This window comes from Solenopsis invicta, chromosome 8 (assembly GCF_016802725.1).
Source record: "Solenopsis invicta isolate M01_SB chromosome 8, UNIL_Sinv_3.0, whole genome shotgun sequence".
Lineage (NCBI taxonomy): Eukaryota > Metazoa > Arthropoda > Insecta > Hymenoptera > Formicidae > Solenopsis > Solenopsis invicta.
Window position 1 is genome coordinate 3051144 of NC_052671.1, and position 26304 is coordinate 3077447.

Sequence of the window (26304 nt, forward strand, 5' to 3'; positions counted from 1 at the left end):
CTTAGCGCTGTCGGATAATACCGCGCGTCATGTCAAGCAGAAAATTCTCGGAAGTGATCAAGGGTGAAATTGTTTGCAAGGGCGAAGGTATACAATGTAGGATACCGATAATGCCTTGAAGGCAGATATATGGGACATCCCCCAGGTCTCTTTTTTCCCCCCTGCACTGATTCTCGCTCTATTTTTTTTTTTTTTTTTTTTTTTTTTAATAAACACGGGATAAAATTGGACACTGCAAAATATTGGTGAGCCATCTCCGAGTGTTATTATTCTCTTATCGCGTGTCGCCTCTCGTAAGTTATCAGGCGCTTATATAAGTTAGCGCTGAGGCTGGATCAACACGGAAACTCGATCAACGGAGATTAAAATCTGGGGCGAAGATGAGGCCGAGGTATTATAAGGAAGACCCGGGAGCGTATCCAGGCGCGATTGTATGGTAAACGGTACGTCGCAGCATCGTAAACCGAGCGTATATACTCACGTTATATCTAGCGCGTGGATCCTTGAAGAAAGTGTGCCGCGGTATGTTCCCGCCGCTAGCCTGCAGGTACGGTCTCAGCGAGTTCACGCTCCCGAGCTGGAGCAGATCCGGCTTCTCGACTTCCGGCCCGCCGAACTCCTGCAGCTGCTGCAGCCAGCAGCACAGCATCGCCTCGATGCCCTCGTCTACCTGAGAACACGCGCGAGCCGCGTGCGATAAAGTGCCCTTTACCGCGAAAATTATTCTCCAACGGGATGCGATGCGAGCTAATAGAATCGATTCGTTATGCGAATTGTTTACCGGAAGAGCTCGAGCTCGCTGTACGATCTTTCACATAAAAGAGCTGTAAGTACGAAAATGAAAAATCGAACCCAGGTAATGTAATATATCGTGCACGCTTGAACAAGCTACGCAGAAAGCGCTCATTGTGTTTGTTTTACAAATCTCTCTCTCTCTCTCTCTTTCTTTTATGTATATTTTTTTACAATGATTTTTAACTTCATATATCATTCCTTTTCTTCGAGGAAAAATTACATTTTCTGGAGGTACGGCGTTTACATCGTTCTTTTTACGTCAAGCGTACAATTGAGTGGAGTCAAAGCCGTAAAAGAGTTCGTGAGCATCACTTTTGAAAACAAAGATTGCGCGACAACAACCACATTCGTGACGTTTTACGTACCAGCGTGTAAGGGATGCTTAAAGTTCCCTCGGCGATTCAATTAAGCCGAGTGAACTAGTGTCACGGTGACATTCAGCACTTTTATCGGCTATTTCTACTACGTGGGACTGATAATTTAGGAGTTCGCACAGCGACCGTTCTCCCGCGTGAAATATATCCTACCAAGACCGTGGCAATCCTTTTCGCACGAAATGCTCCGTTTACGTCATATCAAGAATCCCTCTCCCCCTCCCCCCTGCAAAGAGTAGTTAGTTTCGCAGTGCTAACGCGACTCCACAATCCTGACCCGGCGACAGTGAAAAATTGTTTTCATCGTATAGAACGTCGGATTACGGTTTTGTTTCGACGCACAATAAAAAGCATACAGCGCAGAATTTTTTTACAACGTAAACTCCCCGGCGAGTTTAGCGGCGGATATTAATCCTTTTCACGCCATTCGCCGAACGTTTCGCGGGGAGACGATCGAAGACATTGATAAAACAAAGTAACACCGAGTAACTTCATTAATAATTCCAGTAGTTCTATGTGAGAATTCTTTAATCCTTCTTTGGCGACGCTGAAAGGAAAGGATTAAAAGCCCCTGTCATGTCCTGAAAGAAATTTCACTCACCGTTCTCGAATCTACTGGAGGCACTTGAGGAAAAACGAAGTCCGACGTCGTTAGAATGATTTTGTACGGGCCCTTGGACATCCGTTTCTTAAGCAGTCGTTTCCTGCAATAAATTGTTAACGTATCCAAAACCCATTCTTACTTATTAACATTCATAGGAATTCCAACATTTTATGAATTATTCACCTATAAATAATGATTTTGACAATCAAAATTTCTGGATGGAATAATTTTAATCGGTATTTTCATATATATTTTTAAAAAATACTGTTGGCAGTAATTAATTTAAATTTATATTAAATTATACTTTCGTTTCATCTATTTTATGAAATATTTCACTATTTATCAAAATACTTTGATGATAAAGATTATTAGAGAACGAGAAAATTTAATGTAATTTTACTTTTTTTCTAATTATTATTCATTCCAATTAAAAATTGAGTAATACGAATCAATTGAAATATCTTGCTTCCTTAAAAAATTGATGTTAATTCTAAAACTGCATATTTATTTCTTTTCTACCAGAATTTTTTTTTATCAGAAATAAAGGCGTATTCCTGATGGCTAATGGTAATGGGAGGGTTGACGCGTGTCACTTTCGGTTTGATTACGGGCTATAAATGATATGATGAACGTGATAAAGTGATCGCTCACCGGATTATAATTGCGACGGCGATGGCGACAAAGGTGAACAGCAGCGACCCCAGAATAATAGCTACGATATGTGTTGTACGGAAAGACATGTCGGCCAAGCCATCTGTTAAATAATTAATGTGCACTGCATTACCCCATTACGAAGTTATCGGGCGATATTTTCGGAATTGAGGGAGCTGCCTATCGATCTCGGGGCGGTGAAGAGATCAAAGGGAGGGCCCTTTTTTTCACAACCCTTCCCCATTCCACAAATTATCCCGTGCCCTTTTTGACAGTACCTTCACACTAGCATCATGCGTTATAAACAAAACCTCCATAAATAAATTCTTTATAACCGCTTTTACGAGATAAACAACACTACACATTATCAATTGTAAGTCCCTGATAAAAAATCCCTGATAAAAAATTTTTCATATAGAAACAGATATAAAATATGTAAAACATGTCTATTTGGTTTTTTTTTCTTGTATAATCTCTATTTGAATATAAGTAGGTATATAAAAGATAATCTAGAAAAGAAATTTAAAAAAATGATTAAAAGAATAAATTTTAGCATTGTTTATTTTGTAAAAAGTAAAAATTTAATTGAGGGTAACGTTAGTAATTCTCTGAAGGAAAATTAAGCAATAACAAATATTTTATATTTTAAAACATGCACTAACGTGTATTTATTTAATATAGTTAATTTCAATCACCATTATTATTGATTATTTATTGATTATTACTGATTTGTTGTCGAATCATGCTTTCTACAAGATTGCGGGCAAAGTTTTGGGTAAGCACGAAATCTCTTCTGAACGTGCCAAGATAACAGCAAAGTCAACATACGTTTTTCTCTAAGTCTTTTATCTTTGTGATTGAGACGAAGCTAAAACCTAGAGTGCTACATCACAATTGTTTCACGATTTTCATAATTATTTCGATCGTCTATGAATATTTTTAATTTGTCTTATGGTTTTTTTTTATTTTTTTTACATTTTCATGTTTGTGAAAATGTTTTAAAGAGCAAATCTCGTGAAAGCATAATAACAAATTACAATTAATTATAGCGCTTATTAGATATCATACTAAATAAATATATTTTAGTTTACGTGTATTTTTAAAATATAGTTTCTTTTAGTTTAGAGATGCTACGGAAATGTTCTTGTGCTATTAACTGTATAATAAATAAATATAAAATGATATAAAAATGATTATATGTAGAACAATGTAGAATCCAATCGCAATTTTATTTTGTGCAAAAAGACTATTGGAAAACATTTTTTAATTAATTTTTTTATTATTTTTCTTTTCTATATATGGATAAAGGTTACACAAGAGAAAGAATGCATACATATTTTATATATAAAATTATATACATTTATATATTTTTTTATATGAAAAATTTTTTATCGGATTATCTACATATTGGTTACATCGTTATCAAGCGTGATTTCCCATTATATTGCTTTCAATATTATATTAATTACGATAAAGTTGTTGCATCCACAGAAAAGATTTCAGGATCCAACACTATTACTTTTCCGTGTATCATAAAATAAGAATGATAATTATTGCAGGCAGAAGAATATTTTATTTTTAAATAGAAAAATTCTTAAATCTTGAATAAAATAATCTTGATGCTATCCCAATAATTTTCTCAGACAAATTGAGATTCGACAATAGAAATTTGTAGCAATGTTATAATATTTTTCATTTAACAATTAATTAGCTCCGGACTCTCAAAATTTAAACACAATTAATAATGAGAAAATAGGCTAATGAGAGTCAACGCGGGTAAAAGTGCGCAATCACAAGTATTAAAATTAAATCATTAATTCATTCTAAATTACATACTGTTCGTTTGTAATTTAGAAATAAATAAATGATTTAATTTTCATATTTGTAATTGCGCACTTTTACCCGCGCTAGCTCTCATTAGCCTATTTCCCAATTATTAATCCTATTTTTTATTTAACAGTAGGCTGATTTAAAAAAAATTTGAAGGAATTTTTATTATTCTGATAAAATATCACGAAGGTCCACAAAGAAGCTTGTTTCGCAGAAGACTTCGTCTCGCAGTATAAAAGCTTATAAAGGACTTTACGTGCAGAAAAAAGCTGAGCTTTCCACGAATTCGTTAGTTATAATGCATGCATGATTATAATAATTATAATTGCAATTGTGTTTTATCTTTTTTACGAGAGAATGGTTGTCCTCTCGGTCTCCTATCAGCGATGTCTCGAATTGCACAATGGTTAACCATCAGACGTTATAACTTCGAGTAAAATTTCATTCTAAATATATGTAAGCTGAAATTTATGTGTTACTGTTGTCAGACAGTAAATCAACTTATTTAATCCGGCAAAAGAGAATAGGAATTATCAATCTCATCTCAATAGCACTTTACTTTCGTACCGCATGAGATTGCAATAAGATTAAGTACGTCGAGAATACTTTTAGTCATGTTAATATGATAGAAGTCCTTTCTGAGAGGGCGTATGAAGAGATACACGCGTACGCCTATATTATCATATTTTATGCGGGAATGACTCACTCGGACAATCACCGTCGACGTCGCAGGACGGCAGATCGGGCGCCTCGATGTTGAGAAACGCCACCGCACTTGGCGTCAGCTGCTGGACCAGCAGTTGCTGATACCGCTCGATCACCGCGAGGATCGGCTCCCAGCCGGCGTCGCGCCAGTTCAGCAGGGCGTATGTGTACATTTTGTTGTTATGGCTGTCAAGAGTGCTGTTGTCGCGCGTTAACACGGTCAGCGATTCGTTCAGTCGATCGAGCAACGCCAGCGTCGCGTAATCCTGCGTGCCGTTGAAGATCCTCCTCACATCGTACCTGCGTAAGAAATCGTCGGGAACGTCTCGCAAGGAGAGGCGACGCGGCGTCGCGACGCCCCGCCGCGCCGAGGACGCCGCCGCTGACCGACCCCATGAGTTAATCACGGGGCGAATTACACGGATCGACGCCTACAATTAATTCGGTTCGATGATCCGACAGACGCGATTTGTATTATAATTCGGGATAGTCGCATTCGCACGAAGGTGGAGTTTCGTAATTACGTAGCCTCGTTGTTGTCTCAATCGAGCGAGTCCCTTCGATTAAAATCAACTTCTCAACCAATTTCCCGACAACCTATACATTCCCGTCGATAAATTTCGTTTGTCTGTTAACTCATTCGCAGTGTGGCGAAGATGAGATTTTCGTGCTACCACTGTGCGAAAGAAAGTTTCTTGGATTTCCATTACGATTTTGGTATTAAGGATTTTCAGATTGCCTGAATCAGAATTTTGAAATTCAAAATGGCAAATTTAATACGGCGGATCGAAATTTGGAAAAATGATTGGACTCTTATAAAAATGATTAGGAAAAGCAGGCGTTTGATCTGTCACCTATAATAGAATAACAAAATTCTGATATATTTAGATTCAGCGACTTCGACAATTTTGAAGTACTCATTTTTATAAAAATTCAATCGTTTGATCAAACTTTGATCCGCCATATTGAATTTGCCATTTTGAATTTTGAAATGCTGATATTATGTTGAGATTCAGCGACTTCAAAAACCATAGAACCATGTCAAGTTTTATATAAATCGCAAAAGGGTAAATCGGTTTTTTTTTTTAGATGCGCTTATGAACTACGACGCTACGTTATACATAGATGGCACGTTTTTTTCTGTTCACATATACCACGTGCACTGTGAAAGGGTTAAACAATTAATGCCACTCTAACGAAAAATACGACGCACACGCGTCGAATAAATTGTCGATATTCGCAAAGTTAAAATGACAGCGAATAACTGTTCGGGCATTTTGGAAATTATTTCAATATTTTGTATTACTGTGTTTTACAATTTCTTTAAACATATTAATGTTAATTTGTTAGAGCACACACGTATTAAAAATGTTATTTATAAAACAAAGAGGTGCCTTTGCGATCGAAGCTACATGCCTAATGTAATATCATGAAGATGTATCTCTAGAGAAACAGAAGAGCCACCGATTGCATTAGGGCAAGTTAACGTTTCCTGCTGATATTCCAACGACCTTTAAGAGTCCATCTTGGAAGGATTTACCAGGCAACGTGGAATTTTTGCCATTATAAATCTTCTCCTGAAGCTGGTACTTATATCCCTTCTTGTCAAGTGTATACAAAGAAAATAAGGTACAAGTATTCTGAAGAACAGGTGATTAATTACGTAATTCCTGGGACGTTAATTAATTTGCCAACGTGACTGCAAAATTATTCATGACCCGCGTTGCTGCGTTCTTGCACGACTACGACATTTGTGGATGACTTAATTGCGATTATTAATAATAATTGGGATTTAAGACGCCTCAACTTGTTGATATCAATTTCGAGAAGATTCTTAAAAAAAATACATATTCATGACGGAGAGAATATTATTCATCACGAACGGTTGTCGCGCGTTTACTTAGGAGATTATATAAGGCAGATTCTAGCCTGAGATGGAAAGCTATGAATATTACAGGATCCTACGCATTGATCTAAGAGAAATCAACGAATAAGATAGCTAGAACGGATTTTATCATTTATGCCAAATTTACAATTAAAAATATTTGTACTATACTAAACAATCTATATCTCTGTCAATTAATTTTGTATTTAAATTTGTATTTAAAAGTCCAATTTCGTATATGACGAAGAGACTGTATAGTATTACACCTCGAGTCCAGAATGTTCCAAACCCGCAGCTACTCACATCGATAAAGTGTCTTCGGGTTAACGTCGTTAATAATTGATTACCTCTGATCAAGCGGCGCGACCACAAGTAGATTTTCCATCGTGGTGCTGCTGAGATTCCTCGGCGGGACGAATCTACGCGTGGACTGCTGCAACCTCCGCAACCTCTCGTCTGTCTCCGGGGTCGCGTACGAGCCGGCGCGAGTTACATTCGAGGTAGAAAAATTGGAAGACTGAGTAATCGCGGAGTGGGCCAAGGTCGATGAGTCGGTGGGGAGCGACGTGGGCGGCGAGTCGTCTGTCGGAAGGAAGAGGTCGATATCCTCCGGGTGGATCATCAGGATGACGGAATTCTGAATGTGCGTTTGCCACGCGACGTTCAGTTCGATCAGAACGCGGCTCGTTATCTCGTCGAGTAGCGGCAGACAGAGCACCGTTGCTGGCAGAGAAAAAGGAAAATCAAGTTTGCACGTGAATAACGGGTGCGAAAAGGAATATGAAACACTTGCAAAGATAAACGAGTAAAAAAGTGCAAACAAAGCAGGGACCTCATGGACGATTTATGATCGTAATTGATTTTATTATTTATTATTTACGATTTATTACATTTTAAATGATTTGTAATTTGATGATCATAGATGGATAAAAGGATAGGATAAAAAGATAAAACAAAGTTACTTTGATAATCCTTTTTTTTGTAAGAGTTCTTCGTGAATATATATTCATATGTGTATGAAAAAGTCTTTTCAATATCATTATTCCATATATAACGGTATTTTGGAAACTGTATTCAAGCAAAATCTAGGAGATCCACTTTAGTCTTGTTAATGAATCAAACTTAATATATTGTATTAGTAAGTTCTACCTACTTAACCCTGGTATTAAAGGCTTTGGTTGTGCAGTAACTGTTATTTGTTTCAGTGTATCACAAAAACGACGCGTTTATATATCTAATTGGATAAAGTAAAATATTTGATAAAATCTCGAAAATTTTCCGACGAGTTATATTAGTTTACTATAAAAATAATATTTGAAAAGTCCAAAATATATGTTTCATCAATACGAGAAAATCAAAACGAGAGGCAGAGGGAAAATCTTCAAGGTAAACAGCAAAATCCATCTTTTTTATGATATAGTTTTACGTCGAATCATATATTTGCCATCAAGGGTGTAATATTCGATACTCTTTACTTTGTGCCTCTGTAAATGTGTGTGCACGTGTGCGAGGAGGAGAGTCAAGGAATGAGCCAAAAATGAACACGGACGATGGATAGGGAATCGTGGAAAATGATATATTATATCTAACGACCAGAGGACGACCAGTCGAATGGAGATGAAATTTATACCTATAATCTTAATCACCCTGTCAGAGGTACGTTAAAACCGGAGATTTTAATTAAAATATTACCCGGGGCTCTCGGGGCGAAGTACCATGTAAAACTAATTAATATCAACTGTTCGCTCTCTATCGCGGAAACTTTGAAATGTACGTCGCAATGACGAAGTGGATTTTCGATGCATTAATTGAGCGAGAGGGCGAAGCCCTATCGTAGATCAGGAGAAGCCATTTTGTGATTTCGTATCCTTCACGACTACGTAAACACTGTACGGGTAATTATGCCCTCCCAACTCGTGGGAGGAGGTCGCGCTTGCCTCGGCGAAACGCCGCGAAGCGAACCGAACGGTTCATTCATAAGGCTGAAATTAATTAAAACACTTTGACTACGTCATATTGAGATATACGTTCGCTTGAGCCCGCTCCTGAAAGGGTCACGTCGCGTCGTACCCATTACTCGATTCATTTACATCCGCAAGCATGCCGCCGGGCGTCCGTAAATTGTCGTTAACCAAGTTGCGCTGGCGGAGATGATGAGATGCGCGATTACGCGACGGTCGATTATACGCCACGCGAAAGGATTTGCAAATAATCCCGACGAAATTTTAATTCGCGTAACGATCCTCGAATGGCTCGTAAAATTCCTCGCCCCATTTTGCTTCGTACATATTGCAGTTGGAAGACCTGCGGATTGGCTGCAGGTGGCTTTTATCGTCGTGGTTCAGCAGCCGAGCGAGTCGCGTCTACGTCCTCCTTTATGTACGACGGAAACATTTAGAAAGACGTTGTTAACTTCACGATCCTCTATAAACACACATCGCGTATGCGTGAGAGCAATCTTCTTGTCTGTTACTTTTGCCCCCGCCGGGAATTTCACCATCGCTGAGCCATCTTAATCTCCATGTAAAGCGAAGAAAGGATTTGCGAAGAGAATCAGGTATGGATTTTCGCTCAAAGAGCATATAAACAGTAATAATAATTCGCGTCTGTTTACGTCGCAACGTCATGCGTATTTTATTTCAGTCTCGGGGCGATATTAATTTTCAAACGAATTAGCGTTTTTACTCCGTAAAACGTGTAATGAATTCGCATGTTTATTTTAACGATGAATCGCTTCTCCTTTGACGTCACTCGTTTCCCGGCAAATGACAAAATTTCGTTACTTCCTTGTAAGAGGAGCAACGGATTGCTACTTAAAACTGAATGACTTCTAGTATCTCGGTGTAATGTCGTAGAAAGGAAATCGACTTTGAATCGGATCAAATTGAGTTAAGGTTCCGCGAGGCATCCTATATAAATTCGTAACGACAAAGGAACGTAATTAAAGGATTAAATCGCGTACACCATCTGGAATAGTTGAGAGTTGATGGCGTCGTCATCATCAAACTGCGTCGTGTCAGTCGCGGGACGTTAGAACTGCATGCAGCATAAACGTCCTTTATCACGAAGGGACTTCAGAAGGGAAGGACAAAGAGGGCACGTGTACACGTAGCGTCGTTCGCGTTCGCCACGCGCCATTTAATCCTCAATCCGATAGTTTCAATAGTTACTTCAGCAAAGAGGGAGACAGAAACAGATAGATAGATAGATAGGGATAGAGGGAGGAGACGTATCAGAGCTGTGAGTGCAGAGTAATGCTCGTGAGTTTCCGTATAATGGGATTAAGGGTGCGTTACTTACCACGACGGGAAACGCTGTGCGCGGACCTTAGAATTCTGCGGATCTGCTCGAGGGTGGCGCGATGGGGTAGAATCAAGTGGTAGCGCAGGACGACGCCGATCCTTCGGAATGCATCGATTACGGCACGGTCCAGGCTGGTCCACGGCTCGCGATCTGCGGTATTAATCGTGTCCCTCTGTCAAATGCGCATTAAAATTCAACATGCGCGTCGCGTCGCGTCGCGTCGCGTTGCGCGGCAATATCGCGTTTTAATGAACAGTCGAGCACGTTTCGATGGTTCCTGGGTCGTTATCATTGCTATCGTTCTAAATCCTTTCGCATTGCTCGCGTATTTGCGATGTAATTCCGACTGGACCGAGCCAGATTGGGCTGTGACGTCAGGAACGAAAAGCCATATGTAATATTCTCGTGCGGCGCACGTTGAAATAAATGAGCTTTTTTACAACGCGCCTTCTCTCTCACATCGTTTGACGGAGCCGACTTGCGAAAATACGTTACGTAATTCTCACGAACCAAGTCGCGAATGAATGTATAAAGACTGTAAATTTTAATCAACTGTCACGTAATATTTCTGTTGAAAAGGGCGTATTTAGATTAAATATTTTCCGACACTCTTTTATGGGCGAGAAACAAAAAAATAACCGCCGTGTTAATTCGGACGAGTCATGGCGATTGGTGTGATTGCACTGATAAAATCAAAAACTATAAGCATAACTCTCAACATACGAGCAATCTCTATATAAAAAGAAGTTAATTTTTACAAATAATGTCCTTCAAAATATTTAAATGATTTACATATTTTTGTTATTTTTATTTAAAAAAATCATTTTTATTATTCTTTTATTGTGTAAAATTTTATTAGTTTTGAAATAATTTAAAGCGGGTAGAAAATATTATGTGTTGAACAAACATTGAAGTAAAAAACAGAAGTTGAAATAATATCTGAATTTTTTTTATCAATTAGTGTTATTTGCTCCAATCCTTTGAGAACAATTTGACTATAGTTATGCAAGAAACGTCCAATCAGATGAAGTTTGTTTTAAGAAAAATGTAAATAATATTTTATTAATATGTGATTTAAAAGTGTAGGTACACGAAAAGAATAATATTGCTGAAGTATTTAGATATTTATCTGTAGACAGATCTGAAAATAATTTTATTAAACCATCAAAATAATTATGACAGATGTTCAGGCATAATGAGCAACGCTGCAAAAAATTTTTACACTCTAGCAATGAATTTTAGAGTTCAACATAATTATTTTGATGGCATAATAAAATTATTTTCGGATCCATAATTCAACTAAATTTTTAAATATTTTAGTAAAACCGTTCTTTTCATGTAAAAACGGTTTTTTTTTTTAATTAATTTTAACACATTAGGCTTGGATGTTTTTTATTTAATTTACGGACTACCCACTATTACAATAATTAAAAAATTGTAATTTTGTGTAATTAGACGTTTTCTCGCGTAACTATGGCTAATTATACGTACAACGTGAGTGTTCGAAGACTTACCCATACTGATGACAACCGCAGTCTTCCACTGCAAATGAAGAAATATTTCCACTACGGCATTCGCCATTGACGGTAATGACGGAGAGAGCCTAAAGATGGGAGACAGATCCCTTTCCCTTAAATCTCTCTGGAACATAAGTTATCGACATTTACGATCTCAAATTTTAACGAGGCGTTACTCGAGACGTTTTATTTTCGGTCTACGGTGCATCTATCTATGAAATCAATACTATCCGACGAACACAAAATTGTTTTACAGAAAAATGTTTGTAAAAGTTCTCGGGATATTTATTTTTACGCACTTTTCCATTCAAAAGCAACAGCACACATGCGTGTCGTTTATTTGCGTTTCTCATAATAACATAAAATTCAAAATATTCCTTACTGACGTATTTCGTTATAATGGCGTCCTAAAACAATTTTCGTTCCGTTACTTCTTTTAGTTTATTGAAAACTGCTTCGGAAAAGAGTTAAATACAATGGTGCGCGATGCTGTGAAATTCAGTTCCTCTTTCTAGGCGAGACAAGCGAAATATCCGAAAGTATCCGTCGGATTCGCTGAAACGACGACATAACTGTCGCCTTGGGTAACGTATGAAATATCTAGGAGCAGATAAAGACGAGCTCTTTCGTGGGGTGGCGATCTGTTTCTCTCAAGCGAATTGTGCTTTATGATAAAGCTCGCGTTGAGTGAAAGGAGGAAATTTGCAAAACTTTATATTACCTCGTCGAAGCACCCGACGGAGTTGTACGCTGCGAGTTTGCTGCTCGCATCGGAAATGTCTATAATTGGACGTGCGCCAATTAGAAAACTAAATAACGGGAAATAACCATTTATCCGACCCGATTCAAATGACGCTCGCAAGTCGGCATTAAAATTGGCTCTTTCAGTGGAATCAATTGCGCGAAGACCGCGAGACAGAATTCACGGCCTCTCCAATTTCAGTCCGGCTATTACGCTGCATGTAATTATTTACGAGCGTACGCGCGCGCGCACATACACACACACACACACACACACACACACACACAAATTTTCGTTATTTTAACTTCTGCTTGCCGGGAAAAGTGCAACGCGGGAATAAATAACGTCGCGCTATATTTCACGGTTTGCTACGAACGCATCCCGCAATAATCATACTGCGAATTTTGCATTTAATTTTTTCTTTCGTCTGCATTCCTGGCGATGCAATCTCTGTTATTTTTTACTTTTATTAATAATCAAACTTACTTGTAACGTTGTTACAATTACTTTTTTCTTTCAAATAACGGTGTTATTTTTCTTTTCTCGTAACTGTAACGGTAATGTACTTACACTTTTTCTGTAACGATAACAAGTTTAACAGGTACTTCCATCGTCCTTTTTACATTTTGAATATATTTGTGACAATTTCCGCGCGTTATGTACGTGTGAAATTATTTTACATATTTTTTTAAAGTGTCATAAACCAATTTTATTGTTGCATATCAAAATGTGTAATATTATTAAAAAACAAAAATTTTGAGTTTAAAATTTTTAAAATTTTTAAGAATTACATTTTTTTTTATATTTATTTTCTAAATTGGTTTTAGTAAAATTTTATTAATTTTAGTGCATTTATAACTATATCAATCAGTGATAATTGACTATCTTTCAGTGATAAAATTATATATTAACTTTGGTTAATGAGAATTTCCCTCTCTTAATTGAGGTCATTGAATTTGAATTGATTGAGACAGTAATAATCTCTGAATATTACAGTTATAAATATATTACTACAAATTAGTGAATAATACACTAATTCCGATTTAGAGAGTACAAATTTAATAAAAACAAAAATCTTTTATCTGCATTTCGAGCATTCTTATTTTTTGTACTCTTGCAAATGTAAGATATAAAATAATTGTTTTTATTAATATTTTAATAAAAACAATAAAAAGATTTAAGAATGCTCAAACTGCAAATAAAAAAAACTTTGTTTTTATTAAATTTATAAATACAGCGAAATTTGTAACACTTTGCAACCTTAATTTTATACTTAAAAATTTTAACATCAATTTTAATCTCAAACTCAAAATTGTTCTTAAAACGTGTGCGACAATTTTGATTTATGACATCTTAAAACTGCATACCTAATTTTGTTTCAGCATTAAACAATTATGGAAAAAATAGCGTTACTTTTTAACCAACAATAATAATAATTTACTTTTTAGAGTTCGTAATTCATAACGCTAACTAGTTCGTTTTTTCGAACGAGTTACCTTTAAAAAATAACTTTTACAACCCTGTTTATTACTTTACAAATTAATGCGGGATATGTATTTACTAATAACAGTAACGAACAATCGAGGTGTGACATCGGCACTTACAAAAAAACACGTCGGAATCTGCGTATAAAAAGGTTTGCGCTGATTCAATTTGAATACAAAGCGAAACACGCATCAATATGTGCTATAAATGCCACTCGGACAGGAAAATTATTTCCTTTTTTAATTTTTCAAATTTATTTTTATTTGATTCCCATAAAATAATAACCGTGAAAATAAATATAGTACATAGGGGACAGTTTTTGACGTGTGCGATTGAATCAGTGATACAAGTCAACAACAATCAGATACGCGCGAGGAGCGTGAAGCTTGATAACTCTGGCGCGACGTAAAATTTTAAAGCTGTCCCTCTAGTTCCCTTCTCACCCAGAGAAGACTGCAATAATACATCAGCAGTTTCGTTTCACCTCAATTATTTGCCCGAGACTCAAGTCGCGTGTGCCTCGAGATACCGGAAATGTACCTTAATTGCTGTTCAACGGCTCCGATAACTGCGCAAACTTGGAGCGAGAGAGAGAGAGACCTCCTGCAAATAAACGCGATAAACACTCACCAGCGGACAGGTCCAAGTTAGCAGCGGTTTATTCCCAAGATGCGCGAGTTTGGCGGCGACCTCGCAGATCGAGCTGTCGAGCGTGGCTATCACCGCCTTCGTGTTGCTCTCGCCGAGAGCGTGGATCAGCGCGCCGAGGCCCCCGGTTTCCGTCTCACACGTCACTGGAAATTTAATTAATCGGACCGTTTAGCGCTCCCATGACGATCGGTTGACTCGGCGCGCGGTTCCGGCCCGACCCCGATCTTTCACCCCCCTCTGGACAACTTGTTATTGTGGCGACGCGCAAGGCAAATGCGTTAGGAGAGGGTGGCGAGAGCGGGTGTTGTGTGACGTATATTGATCTAATGGCGCAATTTTCAAGGGGTTCGTGTGTCGGCTATTGATTCCGATAAGCTCACTGTCCTTTTCCATCCGGAACAATAACGAGACGGCTATCGCGCGCTACTCTCCTCGCACTACTCTGGTAGCAGCCGGCACTCGGCAACATCAAATCCGATTTGGCGTTTGGCTCGTCGCAATTGAAACGCGATTCTATTCAGATTCGCGCGGAGAGATGATACGTACGCGTGTCTCTGTGCAACCGTTGGCGATTGTGTTGAATACAACAGTGCAAACAGTACGGCGGAGACGCTATTAGCTGCGCTTCCTGAGCGTGCATCTCTCTCTATCTCTCTTTCTCTCTCTCCCGACCGCTCTCGCGGGAAGATCCGGCTCGCAGAGGGGAGTCGCCAGAGCAATTCTCGAGCTTCGACGTATCAACTTCGTGCCACGCGAATCGCATTATATTCCGGTCGTGGTGTTGTAGACATCGTAGACTCCAGTTTGCTGTGTCATTTCCGCGAGACCTCGCGCGCGTATCCGTTTACAAACGTCACTCGAGATCCTCGTAAAAAAAAAAAAAATACACCCGACTTATTGGCGTTGGCGGTTCGAAATGACACTCAAATTGAGGATTGGAGGTCTATTTGGGAGATAACACTCGAATGTCAACGCCTGCAGTTCCTTAATGAAGACTTTACAATTTACACGATCGCGAAACAACGGTTTGCGAAAGCACCTTGTCCATAGATTACCGAGATTGAAAGCCGCACGCGTGACAGCAAAATGACAACAGGCTGTTCTCATTTGGCTATCTGGGATAGGAGTACGTAGGGGAGCTCTTCGCGGCTCGCCAAACAAACTTATGCCAAACGCATAATCGACCGAGTTTTGATTTGAATACGTAATTGGATTATAGGACATCGCGCGTGTAAATTCAGCGCCAGATGGATAACGCGCGGAATGGAAGCGCGCGAATGACTATATTACCTATCCCCTATACGTTGCGGATATATGCGTAATACTATTACTCTCGGTGGGAGAGGAGCCGAGCGTTATGTCAAAATTTAACGCCGCAACAGTGGCGTGCATCGAGCATACGGGCGATAATTAATTACCGGGTGAGAGAAATAATAACCCTCGTATTAATTAATATATTCGAGATTACGATCCTACGTGGTGCGCGGCGTGTCTCAGGTTTATCCCAGCCAGCCGTACACGAATCCCCTTGTATAATTAATTGGCGCGTCATCGACCGCTTGTAAATTTTCAATGTTCGCTCTCGCGCTTTAAACCGTTTTCCAGTTTCCGCGCCTCTCGCCTCCGCGTAATCACATAAAATATCCAAAACGTAGTTTTCCAACCGAGCGCCGCGTATAAAATTTGTACCGCAAACGCAAGACGGTTTTTCCGCAACGCCCGCGCCACGCCGTTGTTGAATAAACAGTATCATCGAACGCAAGTAGCGTATATACTCACGGGATCTCGGTATCACGCTGACCGAGAGCTCGCCAGTCAGATCGGGCGCGCGCTCCAAGTGATCCTGTATCTCGGTGGTGTTGATCTCCCCGTCGCATCTCTCGCCCAGGAAGATTATTACGTCCGCGCCGAACCGGGGACGCTCGCCGCGCGCTGTCTCCGAGGGATAGGTGGACGTGCACGAAATACGGCCGGCTTCGACTGCGCGGAGGAAGCACCCGGATAGGATCGCGATCGGGAGCCACCACCAGAACCGGCGAAAACAGTTCCCGGCCATGGGCCCTTGGACCCTGCCGATCACGATGTCACTGCCACCCTGTTCTGCCGATTCACCCACGCCTGCGGAACGTACATAGACGTATACTGAAAAAAGGAGTCTTGCTGCGTCGTTTAGAAATCTGGCAGATTCGACCAGTACGTTTGTTAAAAGGTAGACGAATCAGAAAGTATCAGATTATAATTAAGTCTATCAAACACGATTATAAGATTTCGAGTCCTATTATGATAACCAAAAATTCTGTTAGTTTCATTGAAACGCATTCAATCATATCTGTCTTGTTGACGTAATGAAATCATTTTTCTCACTGTAAACATGGCTCACTGACCTATTTGGATATATAACAAGACTGAGACTTCTTTGCATTCGGGGCTGAGAGTGTTTTTTCAAAGTTGCTTCGTAATGGCATTAAAAATGAAGCATATATAAAAGGTTTTCTGGATAAGCTTGGAGTAACTGCCAAACTATAAGAATTACGCTAAAAGTGTAAACACACTTTTTTTTATTTTTTTAAATGTAGAATTTTGAATGTATAAGGATTAAGCCACACATGTTCAAATAAATTTGTCAAGGGTAATTTCGATATGCACGCTGCACTTAGCTATAAAACTTAATATGTCAAGTATTATTTGTTACGTTTAAAGAAAATAAATTATACCAATAAAAACTTTATACTATCTACTGGTATAAAAAGTTAAAAATTTTTATTTTCTTGTATTTGAAAAAAAAGCACTTTAAAAGATGCATTTATGAGATACTCATGTGTACGACACGTACTTTACAAATAATGCTTCTAAATGCAATATAAAATGACATAATAACTTATAAAACATGTTTGCAAAGTTTGTTAGAGAATAAGAACGATAAATATATGTATATATAAAATAATAATAATAATAATATTAAAAAGGTTAATAATGCATACCTTAATTACGCGCAGGTAGAGTGCATGTGCACATACGTGCACTGCCACTGCAAATCCAAGTGTGTAAAACGTGTGTGTTACTTTTTACGCATTTGCATTTTTTTGTGCATTAAATTAAATTTATGCATGTAGTTTTTCTACTTCTCACACGCTTAGACGAGTATCGATATTAAATTACACGTTTAAGCATATAAAAAAATTACACGCACATAAATGCGTAAAAAATAACAACATAATTTTACACGCAAAAATACATAATTGGATTTGCAATGTAGTGTCGTGTTAAAATGTATTGATGTTTAAGCCTGTTCTACGATATGTCGTATGTCGGTTGCATAAGCTGTAAGCCGCAAGAATTGACCAATCACAGTTGAATACTCTCCTCACATTCAACTGTGATTGGTCAATTCTTACGGCTTACAGCTTATGCAACCAACATACGACGTACAGTAGAACAGGCTTTATACCTATTGCCGTTTCCTATTCATCGTAACCATATTGTCTCGTAGCGCGCGACTCGGTCTCAGGGACGATACTATATCGCAAATTCAAATGTATATTTTTGTGTGTAAAATTATGTAATCACTTTCTACGCATTTATGCACGTAATTTTTTTATACGCTTAGACGTGTAATTTAATACACGTCTAAGAGTTTTTAACAAGTACAAAAATTACACGCACAGATTTAATGCATAAATAGTGCAAATACGTAAAAAGTAACTACACATTTTACACTACACACTTGGATTTGCAGTATGCGTGTGCTTAGAGCAGGCACAAACTGCTGCCTGCCAATTACAGAGCATTTGTACTGCGACGTTAATCCCGTGCAATAAAAGTGTATCTCAAATTAATGAGACCTAGATACGAGATTTCAAACTGAACAAGGAATACAAGAACCAAATACTTCTGTTTTGCTGTACTCCATCCTTTACTATTCCTGACTTGCATATCACAAAATAATCGCTAAGTCTTTTACACTTGATCCCTACAATTGAGAAGCAATCATAAAAACAGATTTTTATAAAAACAGATTTAAAGAGAATAACTGTAAATAAAATTAACGCTAAGTAAATATTTGTGATCGTTTTCGTATAACATTATTAATTAAGTTGAATAATTATGAAGGATATATGAAGGAGCAATTAAAGAGCAATTGTTTTGTGTATGTTACGTAATTACTTTGATCGCAACGCCAACTTCAGATCGTTTTTGAAAAAAATGATAAAAAATGTATGCTTATTTTTTTGTATCTCCTGTGGTTTAGCAATTATTTTAAACGGCACGTAATATAGATAAAATTAACATTATTTGAGATAATTAGATCTTAGAGATACGGTATAATTTTTAGTACGCGATGTTTTTATGTTAGATCATGTCATATAAAACACAGCTAAGTTTTCCTATTAATAATAAAGTAAAGTCGCCTATTATGAGATGGGTTCCTAATATGAGATAGTGGAGTTTCCGCTAAATTAATAAGCGCATGTGGTTGGTCCCATTATGAACTTATTACTCTTGGGGAAAATCTATTTAGCAGAAAATTCATTATTAGACCATGTGTGCAGTCATTGAGAAAAAATCTTTATGAAATTAGATGTTGTCAAGTTTTATTGAGGTGAGTCCCTAAACCTTATTTATAATACAATAAATAATTATTTGGTAATAAATTCTGCATGCAGTGATAGAATAAAGTCGATCAATAGGAAAATACAGGATGTGATAAATTTGCTTAATTGTAAGGATTAGATTTAATGATTGAGAGATGCGAGATATAAGATGCTCAGGGTATTCAAGACGTACTAGTATTCAAGAACTTTCAATTTTGTTTAATTTCTAACTGTTTTACTTTAAAATAAGTACGCTGAGAGAAATGTTTGGTAAAATCAACTAACGTTTGGTTGAATAGCGATCAAATAAATTTTATAATTATAATTACTAAACATATATTTATTTTGACTAAACAATTTATAACCTTAACTAAATAATTATTTTCATACGACAAATTATAAAAAGTTTTGTTAAATGTAATCAAGTTTTTTACCAGTAAGTACAAAATTCATTTGATCGCTATTCAACCAAACGTTAGTTGATCTTACCAAACAATTTATTTCATTGTAAATAAGCTTTGATATGCTAATTAATTCCTAATTCTAGAATTATTGTGTTTCGAAATAACAAAGCCATCGAAAAATTATACAATTACTGTATAATTAAATTTTATAGTTAAATTTGTTATGTTCCAACTTTTATGTAATAAATACGTTTATGAAGAAAGCTTTCCTTTTTTCCCTTTCTTCTTATCATCATATGAGGAAAAAAATCCTTATGTCTCATATTAAGCACATTTGCCTTATTATAATATTTCTTTTGTACACATGCACGTTTTCTAATAAATGTGCTATAATAATAAACTTATGTTGAATCAAATCTTAAATTTACATTAACCAAGTTGGTTTAATTCTCTGTTGCTTTTTCATTCCCCAAAATCACAATCGCAGAGACGTTACGAAGAATCTGCGAGTTGCACGCGAGAAAAAGCGAGAGACGGCTCAAAGGTAGATGTCGCGAGCCAATGAAATCAGGACGGTTCTTTGTTTGCCACGGAATACGTGATCGTGTTTTCCTTCCCTTTAACACCGCAAGAACAAGGAGCTCCGTAGCGTAATTAGCTCTTTGAGATGCTACAACTGAATCCGCCAACGAGGTGAGATTTTTCTAACGAGCCGCGAGTCTGCTCCCTCATTGCTTTGTGTAAGAAATTCAGAGTGATGATGAGATGAATATTGACGTGAAAAATTGCGAGCAAAGTTATATGAACTTGCGTAACTTTACGAGAAAACTGTGCTCCGTAGTCAACAAAATTATTATCTCTGCGACACAAGTTCAGTTCCCTGATATTTTTACACGCTCAGAATGACGAAGGAAAATATTGAAATGCATAGGATATTCCAGATTAGACGCTTTTCCTTTCATCTACGATACTTTAATCAGCTTAGAGTTTTTAAGCAAATGCTGTAAAGATTGTTGGATAAAAGCGCGTATAAGAGAGAGAGAGAGAGAAAGAAAGAGAGATTTTGAAACTTTCGTTTATTGCGTCATATCGTTTATCGTGTTTCGTGGAGTATGAAAGTTGAATGTCGTTACCGTTTGACGAGTGTTAAAATAATTATTGTACCCTCACGTGCACTGCGTCTGAACTAGTAAACTCGTAACTCAACGTGTAATGGTTAACGCTGTCGCCGTAACAATATTTATAGAGCGACTGAGAAATGGCCGCGTAAAATGTTGTGAAAAGTTCCGAACTAAAAAATAGTCGAAAAAGAGAGTCATTTTCCCTTCGTCATATATACCCTTCGGTCAATCCGTCGGCTTTAAAGCCTTTCCGATACGCGCAAAGTCGAACAACAGAGATGGGTGCCGGGTTTCAACGAAAACACGCTGTTATAACGTTATCGCGGCGTAAAAAAAGAAATAAAAGAACCTTACGCTAACTGTGTACAGTTTTTACAATGTTAGTGCACGATCAAAACTACACCGGCGGCGCACGGTACACAGTTTTTCCAGTGTTACTGGAGGGAACAGAAATTGCATACTAACTCTGTTTGCTCGGCTATCCTTTTGATGATGATAACTGGATAACGGTTGATCTATGACACAGACACACGCGCGCGATAAAGGCCACGTGTGAACTTATGACGTTTATGGGCTTAATTCCGTTTAGCGTGATTATCGAGCGGTTGATTGTCGGTTCGATTTCGCATCGGGATTATCTCGATGATGAATAGGGCACACCCTAACGTGCCACACGCCACCGCGCCACGTCCGCGTCCGCGTTCGTCTCTTCCTCTTTCTCTCTCTAACGCTTTCGGATGATGTCAGATTCCGATGCGCTTTGCGCGTAAGTAGATTTGCGCGTAATTCGCAGCTTGCGTTTTCCATCGCCGGCTTTCTCTAACGTCATTGCTGCAAAATTGAATACCGCTCGTACGTGACTTCTCTCTCTTTCTCTCTCTCTCTCCCCGAAGGGAGATTTTCTGGAAGAGAGGACCTGAATTCGGAACAGGATTGTTTTATCGGATTAAAATTCCCATTATGCTACGTCGTTAACACTTGCCACCACCAAGTCATTCATAATATCATTAATTGATGAATTTAACCGTACGTAATGAGATTTAAAGCGCAAAGATACAATATCTTTTATTTCGGATTAATGTATATTGGGCAATATTAATGAAACTGAAACAAAAGCGGAATATGTAACACTGAGCTATTTAATTAATTCAGGTCGACACAATATTAAACACATAATGATACATTACGTCAATGAGTCATAATTGTAATTCAGAATATAAATTGCTAGAGAGTCTTTTCGAAATAATAAACGATATGCAATAAATGTGAAACGAATTTACATCGTAATATAATATTCCCAAATGATTCGAGATTCCTGCGGTACGAATTTCCGTAAAAAATTTTATGCCGCTCGTCACGTCCGTATTATTGACTATGATAATTACTGTCACGCCAAGAGAGAGAGAGAGAGAGAGAGAAGGAAGGCGCACTTTATCCACCGGCACGAGATATTAAATTGGTTCTCAGATCTCAGACCGGATATCGATGGAGCGCTCGCGGCGATAGAATGCGCGGCGACGGAAATAAATAGATGAATTTTTCTGATAGAAAGAATATCGTTCTCCCGATTGTATCCCATCTTTAAAGGGAGTAAGCGTTCTCCAGTCGAGTCTCTCATGTATCTGAATCGAGGGGGCTTTCTATCCCGGGACTTTGGCAGATCCGACAAGCTGTAAATCCACTTCGAGTCTGTTTAAAAGTTCCTTCTAAATACGTTGACTTGCGAGGCGGTCGGCGTCGCGCACGCGGAAACTAATTCGTTTTTACGCAATCCTCTCTCGTTGGAACGTGACGCGACTGGAACACGATTGGAACACGAAAGCGTTTTATCTCTCTACGAGGTTGCAGCCTGAGATATCCGAGACAATCCAGTATTAGTTCGTTGCAGACAACAACAGGCAGGCGTTGGTCTCTCATTTTACGCGACATTTACGATCGATTACGAGCTTGTTACGCCAGCAAAATTACCGTGATGTAATTACAAGACACGTAATACTGAGTTATTACAGCTGATGTGTTCGATATTGATTAAAAAAAATTGTCGTACGCTCTGCGACGCTCAGGATTCGTATCTTCTCTCTCTTTTTCTCTCTCTCTTTCCCTTTCATTAGCGAGATTTTAAATGTCAATAACGATAACGTGCCAATTAAATGAGGAAATTAGCCCTAACATCTGCGGGGCACTTCGAGAGGATCATTTTCCTATTTACGTAGCCTGAACAAGTTCGAGCGCGCGTCGAGTCCCGTCACCGATGAATGCATTGAATCAGATGCATCGGTCCCTGATGGGTACTCGTAACGATTTCCGGCGAGCAGCAGCTCGCCGGCACCCAGGAGACATGCGGAGAATATGATCATGATTCAACATCCTAAATTGGAAACGTGCACGGGGATAATAAAAACTCACGGAGAGAAGACGGAAAAATGTGGAAGACGTCGAGTAATCTTAAATGAAAATGGCGCAACGAACCTCCGGAATTTTATGGCCGCTCGTCAAAACATATACTTATGTTTATAGCCGACGAATAAGAATTGAAAAGCAGATCGTAAAACGTCGTCGATTCATTTACTGTAGAAATGATTATTTTCGTTTTCGTCAGATTCGTCATTTATTCCTTCGCATTTGTCTCCACGAGTATTCGAAATTTCTTACATATATAGATGTAATTGCAAAATTGATTAAACGATTCATATTAAATAGTTCAATTTTTCCAGATTAAGCAATTGTAAGAAGGAGAGTTGAAAATGTATTATATTATCGTCTTAATTTAATCTTTCTCTATATTCATTGGTGCTTCACGCAATTCGATATGTTACTTATTACTTCGTAATGACGCTAAATTGGAATCGCATTATATCGTATGCGAGAGAGTTATCGATTCTATTATATATATATGTATATATAGTTAATTCCACTTCTTCTTGTCGAAGATTCTTAATATTGCATAAGGTAAAAGCCCACGTTCGCTGATAATTTCATTATTTCTTTCTGCACCTTCTTAATACCTTGCTATACAGATCGATATCGCCGTTCGCGCTTATTATCAATGAGTTTGGATTATTCCTTTACTTGTCTTAATTGCGTTATGCCTTTGTAAAATTTAGCGTATTACTCTTCTTATCGATCGCGCGTATTTAATTTATTTATTAATTGAAATGTAATCTTTACAACATCGTAATTTCGTGGTAATTTAATCTCTAATTAAATTTTACAATTAAATGTAATGTACATTTGTAAGTAAAAAGATGAAAAAAATTTGTTCTGCAAGCAAAGGTACAGTTTGTTTTTAATGGGTTGCGCCATTGGAAAATGTTACGTGTACGGAAATAATTATATAATAATAAACATTAATTATTATTTCTAACTGTAATTTCGCCATATTATTTCTGTTTATTTTTCAGCACATGTGTTCCGTAATTTCTCCTTTTCATCTATTTCTCTTCAACAAAAAGGTTTAATTTTTAAAATTTATTTTTAAAAATAAATATCACCATTCGCTCGCACACACGATCTTTGCAAGAGAAACTTTTCAATTTATCAAAAGCGCACCTTATTCTTCATCAGAGCTGCACAACACGGTAACGTTCGCCTAAAGCAACGTTTGCACTACTCGATCACTTAATTCCCGCGGATCGTAAATTCTGAAGACTGACGGTTGGCATATTGAATCCAATCTAATTCGCGTCAAATTCAGAGAAAGAATGAGATCAACAGGTGATGAATCCACTTTGACATAGAACACGGTAAATTAGTGAACTTGAGAAATTTCACCTCAGTTGCGCTATCGCGCGGCTTTTCAACCATTCAGGAGTAAATTGTTGCACCGAGCGCATGGTTCGCGTTTGCGTTGACGCAAATTTTTATTTTCTATAAATAAAATCTTTTGCGTGTAATTAATTCTTTATTGAAAAATTTCTGGAAAAATCGCCAGAGGCGATCGAACGCGATCGTCTTAAAATGGTAATTAGATTTAACAACACTCAACCTGTCGATTTTTTTCTGTCGATTTATTATCACATAATCCACGTGACATTCTTCATCAGAGCTGTGCTCTAACTCTATCATTATGATATTACGTTTCCCTTTGCGTTTAATGCTCTGTATCCCTAAGATATCGAAAAACCTTATCTCTTTTTCTTCTTTATACGCAGTGGCCTTATCGAGAACAAGAGCCTTCTCTAATCCCATGGAATATTAGTCCCGAATGTTGTCAAAGGGGCGAGGATAAATAAAGGTTCGCAAAAACCCAATCGTCGTGGTAGTACCGTACATTGCAAGTTCGAGAATCGGGTCAAGTGTTATACAGTTCTGTGTATCTTTGGACTTAGTATTGATATATCGCTAAAACAACAATGGGCATATAGTAGTGTCAGTATTATGTCAGTATATGTGGTTATTGTTGTATATCGCATCCTTACTTCAATAGACACAACTCACAAAAAATCGTGATTCCCGAGTTAGTGCCACGAATGCGTTAGATAAACTCTCTCAATCATCAGAAGTAGACTAATTGAACTGAAACGAAATGACAAAAATGTCATTTGATCATATTTCTAAGAGTATATCCTTTGCCGACGTTATTTGATTATGAATTTAATTGAATTATTTGATTAAAATATAATTTGATTAAAACAATTTAATCAAATTATTTTTGATTAAAATGAATTGATTAAAACAATTTAATTACCGATTATTTGATTAAAATAATTAAATTAAATTATTTAACTAATAATCTAATAACTTTTTATCGAGTTGAAAAATAGTTTTTCTTTTTCTCTGGGGAATTAATTTTTTGAGTTATATGTGTTTGGGAACATAGGGAACATAAAAATTTAACGGTTAAATATAATTTTCAATGAAAAAAAAACAATTAATAAATAAAAGGCTTTAAGAACAGTAATTGAAATTTTCTAATATAGACACAGCAATGAGATAAAAAAATGAAGAATTAAATTAAAAAAAAAAAAAAGGTTTTTTTATGTTCAAGTAAACATATTCATTTTAATATTATTTTTTTTATTTAAATAAATATTAGTTAATATAAAACAATTTATTTTTAAATTTAGGAAATATTTTTTTAAATCGAGAAAAAAACGATATTAAAATAAATATATTTACTGAAACATGAAATTTTTTAGTGTACTGAATTTCGTTTAAGTACGTAAAAATTTAACTAAATACAGGTCTGAAAATAGTTTCGTTAGATCATTAAAATATTATAACTATGCAGAACGCTCAAACTGTTACTAGAATGTCAAAACTTTTTCTAGCATCGCTTATTATGCTCGAAAGTCCTTCATAATTATTTTAGCGAACAAAATTATTTTTGGATTCTTATTCTAAATTTTTAAATACTTCAGCGAACCCTTCTCTCTCTGCACATTTCGTCACGTTACAATTTTCTTGTAACTTCTTATATTTTCTAAGAAAAACCTCAGCTTTATAAGGTGCTTTATGTTCTCCTGAAAAATCCATGTTTTGTATCAACGCGATAAATTTTCTCCTCGAAGGAAAACAAAAAAGCAAGTTCACATACCTGTAAAACACTACGCGCGACGGAATTCTCGATTCCTCGGGTTGACATCTCGCGAGTCTTCGTTTTTATACGACGGCGTCCGAATGTCACCCCTCTTTCTTAATAAAAC

The 26304-nt window shown here is 37.3% G+C and overlaps 1 protein-coding gene across 4 annotated transcripts in view; it reads right to left on the reverse strand.

The window, feature by feature from the left end:
• The window catches only part of LOC105199646 (retinal guanylyl cyclase 2), a 65444-nt gene that overhangs the window by 17568 nt on the left and 21572 nt on the right, over nucleotides 1–26304 (reverse strand). For 3 of the 4 annotated variants that reach the window (XM_011166834.3, XM_039452342.1, XM_026134543.2), the window contains exons 2-10: nucleotides 16322–16660; nucleotides 14522–14685; nucleotides 11662–11788; nucleotides 10145–10297; nucleotides 7192–7567; nucleotides 4961–5259; nucleotides 2425–2527; nucleotides 1771–1873; nucleotides 482–670 (exon numbers count right to left, since the gene is read on the reverse strand). In XM_011166834.3, coding sequence (XP_011165136.1) covers nucleotides 482–670; nucleotides 1771–1873; nucleotides 2425–2527; nucleotides 4961–5259; nucleotides 7192–7567; nucleotides 10145–10297; nucleotides 11662–11788; nucleotides 14522–14685; nucleotides 16322–16598 — 1791 coding nt within the window. In that variant the 5' untranslated portion in view covers nucleotides 16599–16660. The remainder of the gene's footprint in view (nucleotides 1–481; nucleotides 671–1770; nucleotides 1874–2424; nucleotides 2528–4960; nucleotides 5260–7191; nucleotides 7568–10144; nucleotides 10298–11661; nucleotides 11789–14521; nucleotides 14686–16321; nucleotides 16661–26304) is intronic. The other variant, XM_039452341.1, reaches the window with a different exon arrangement.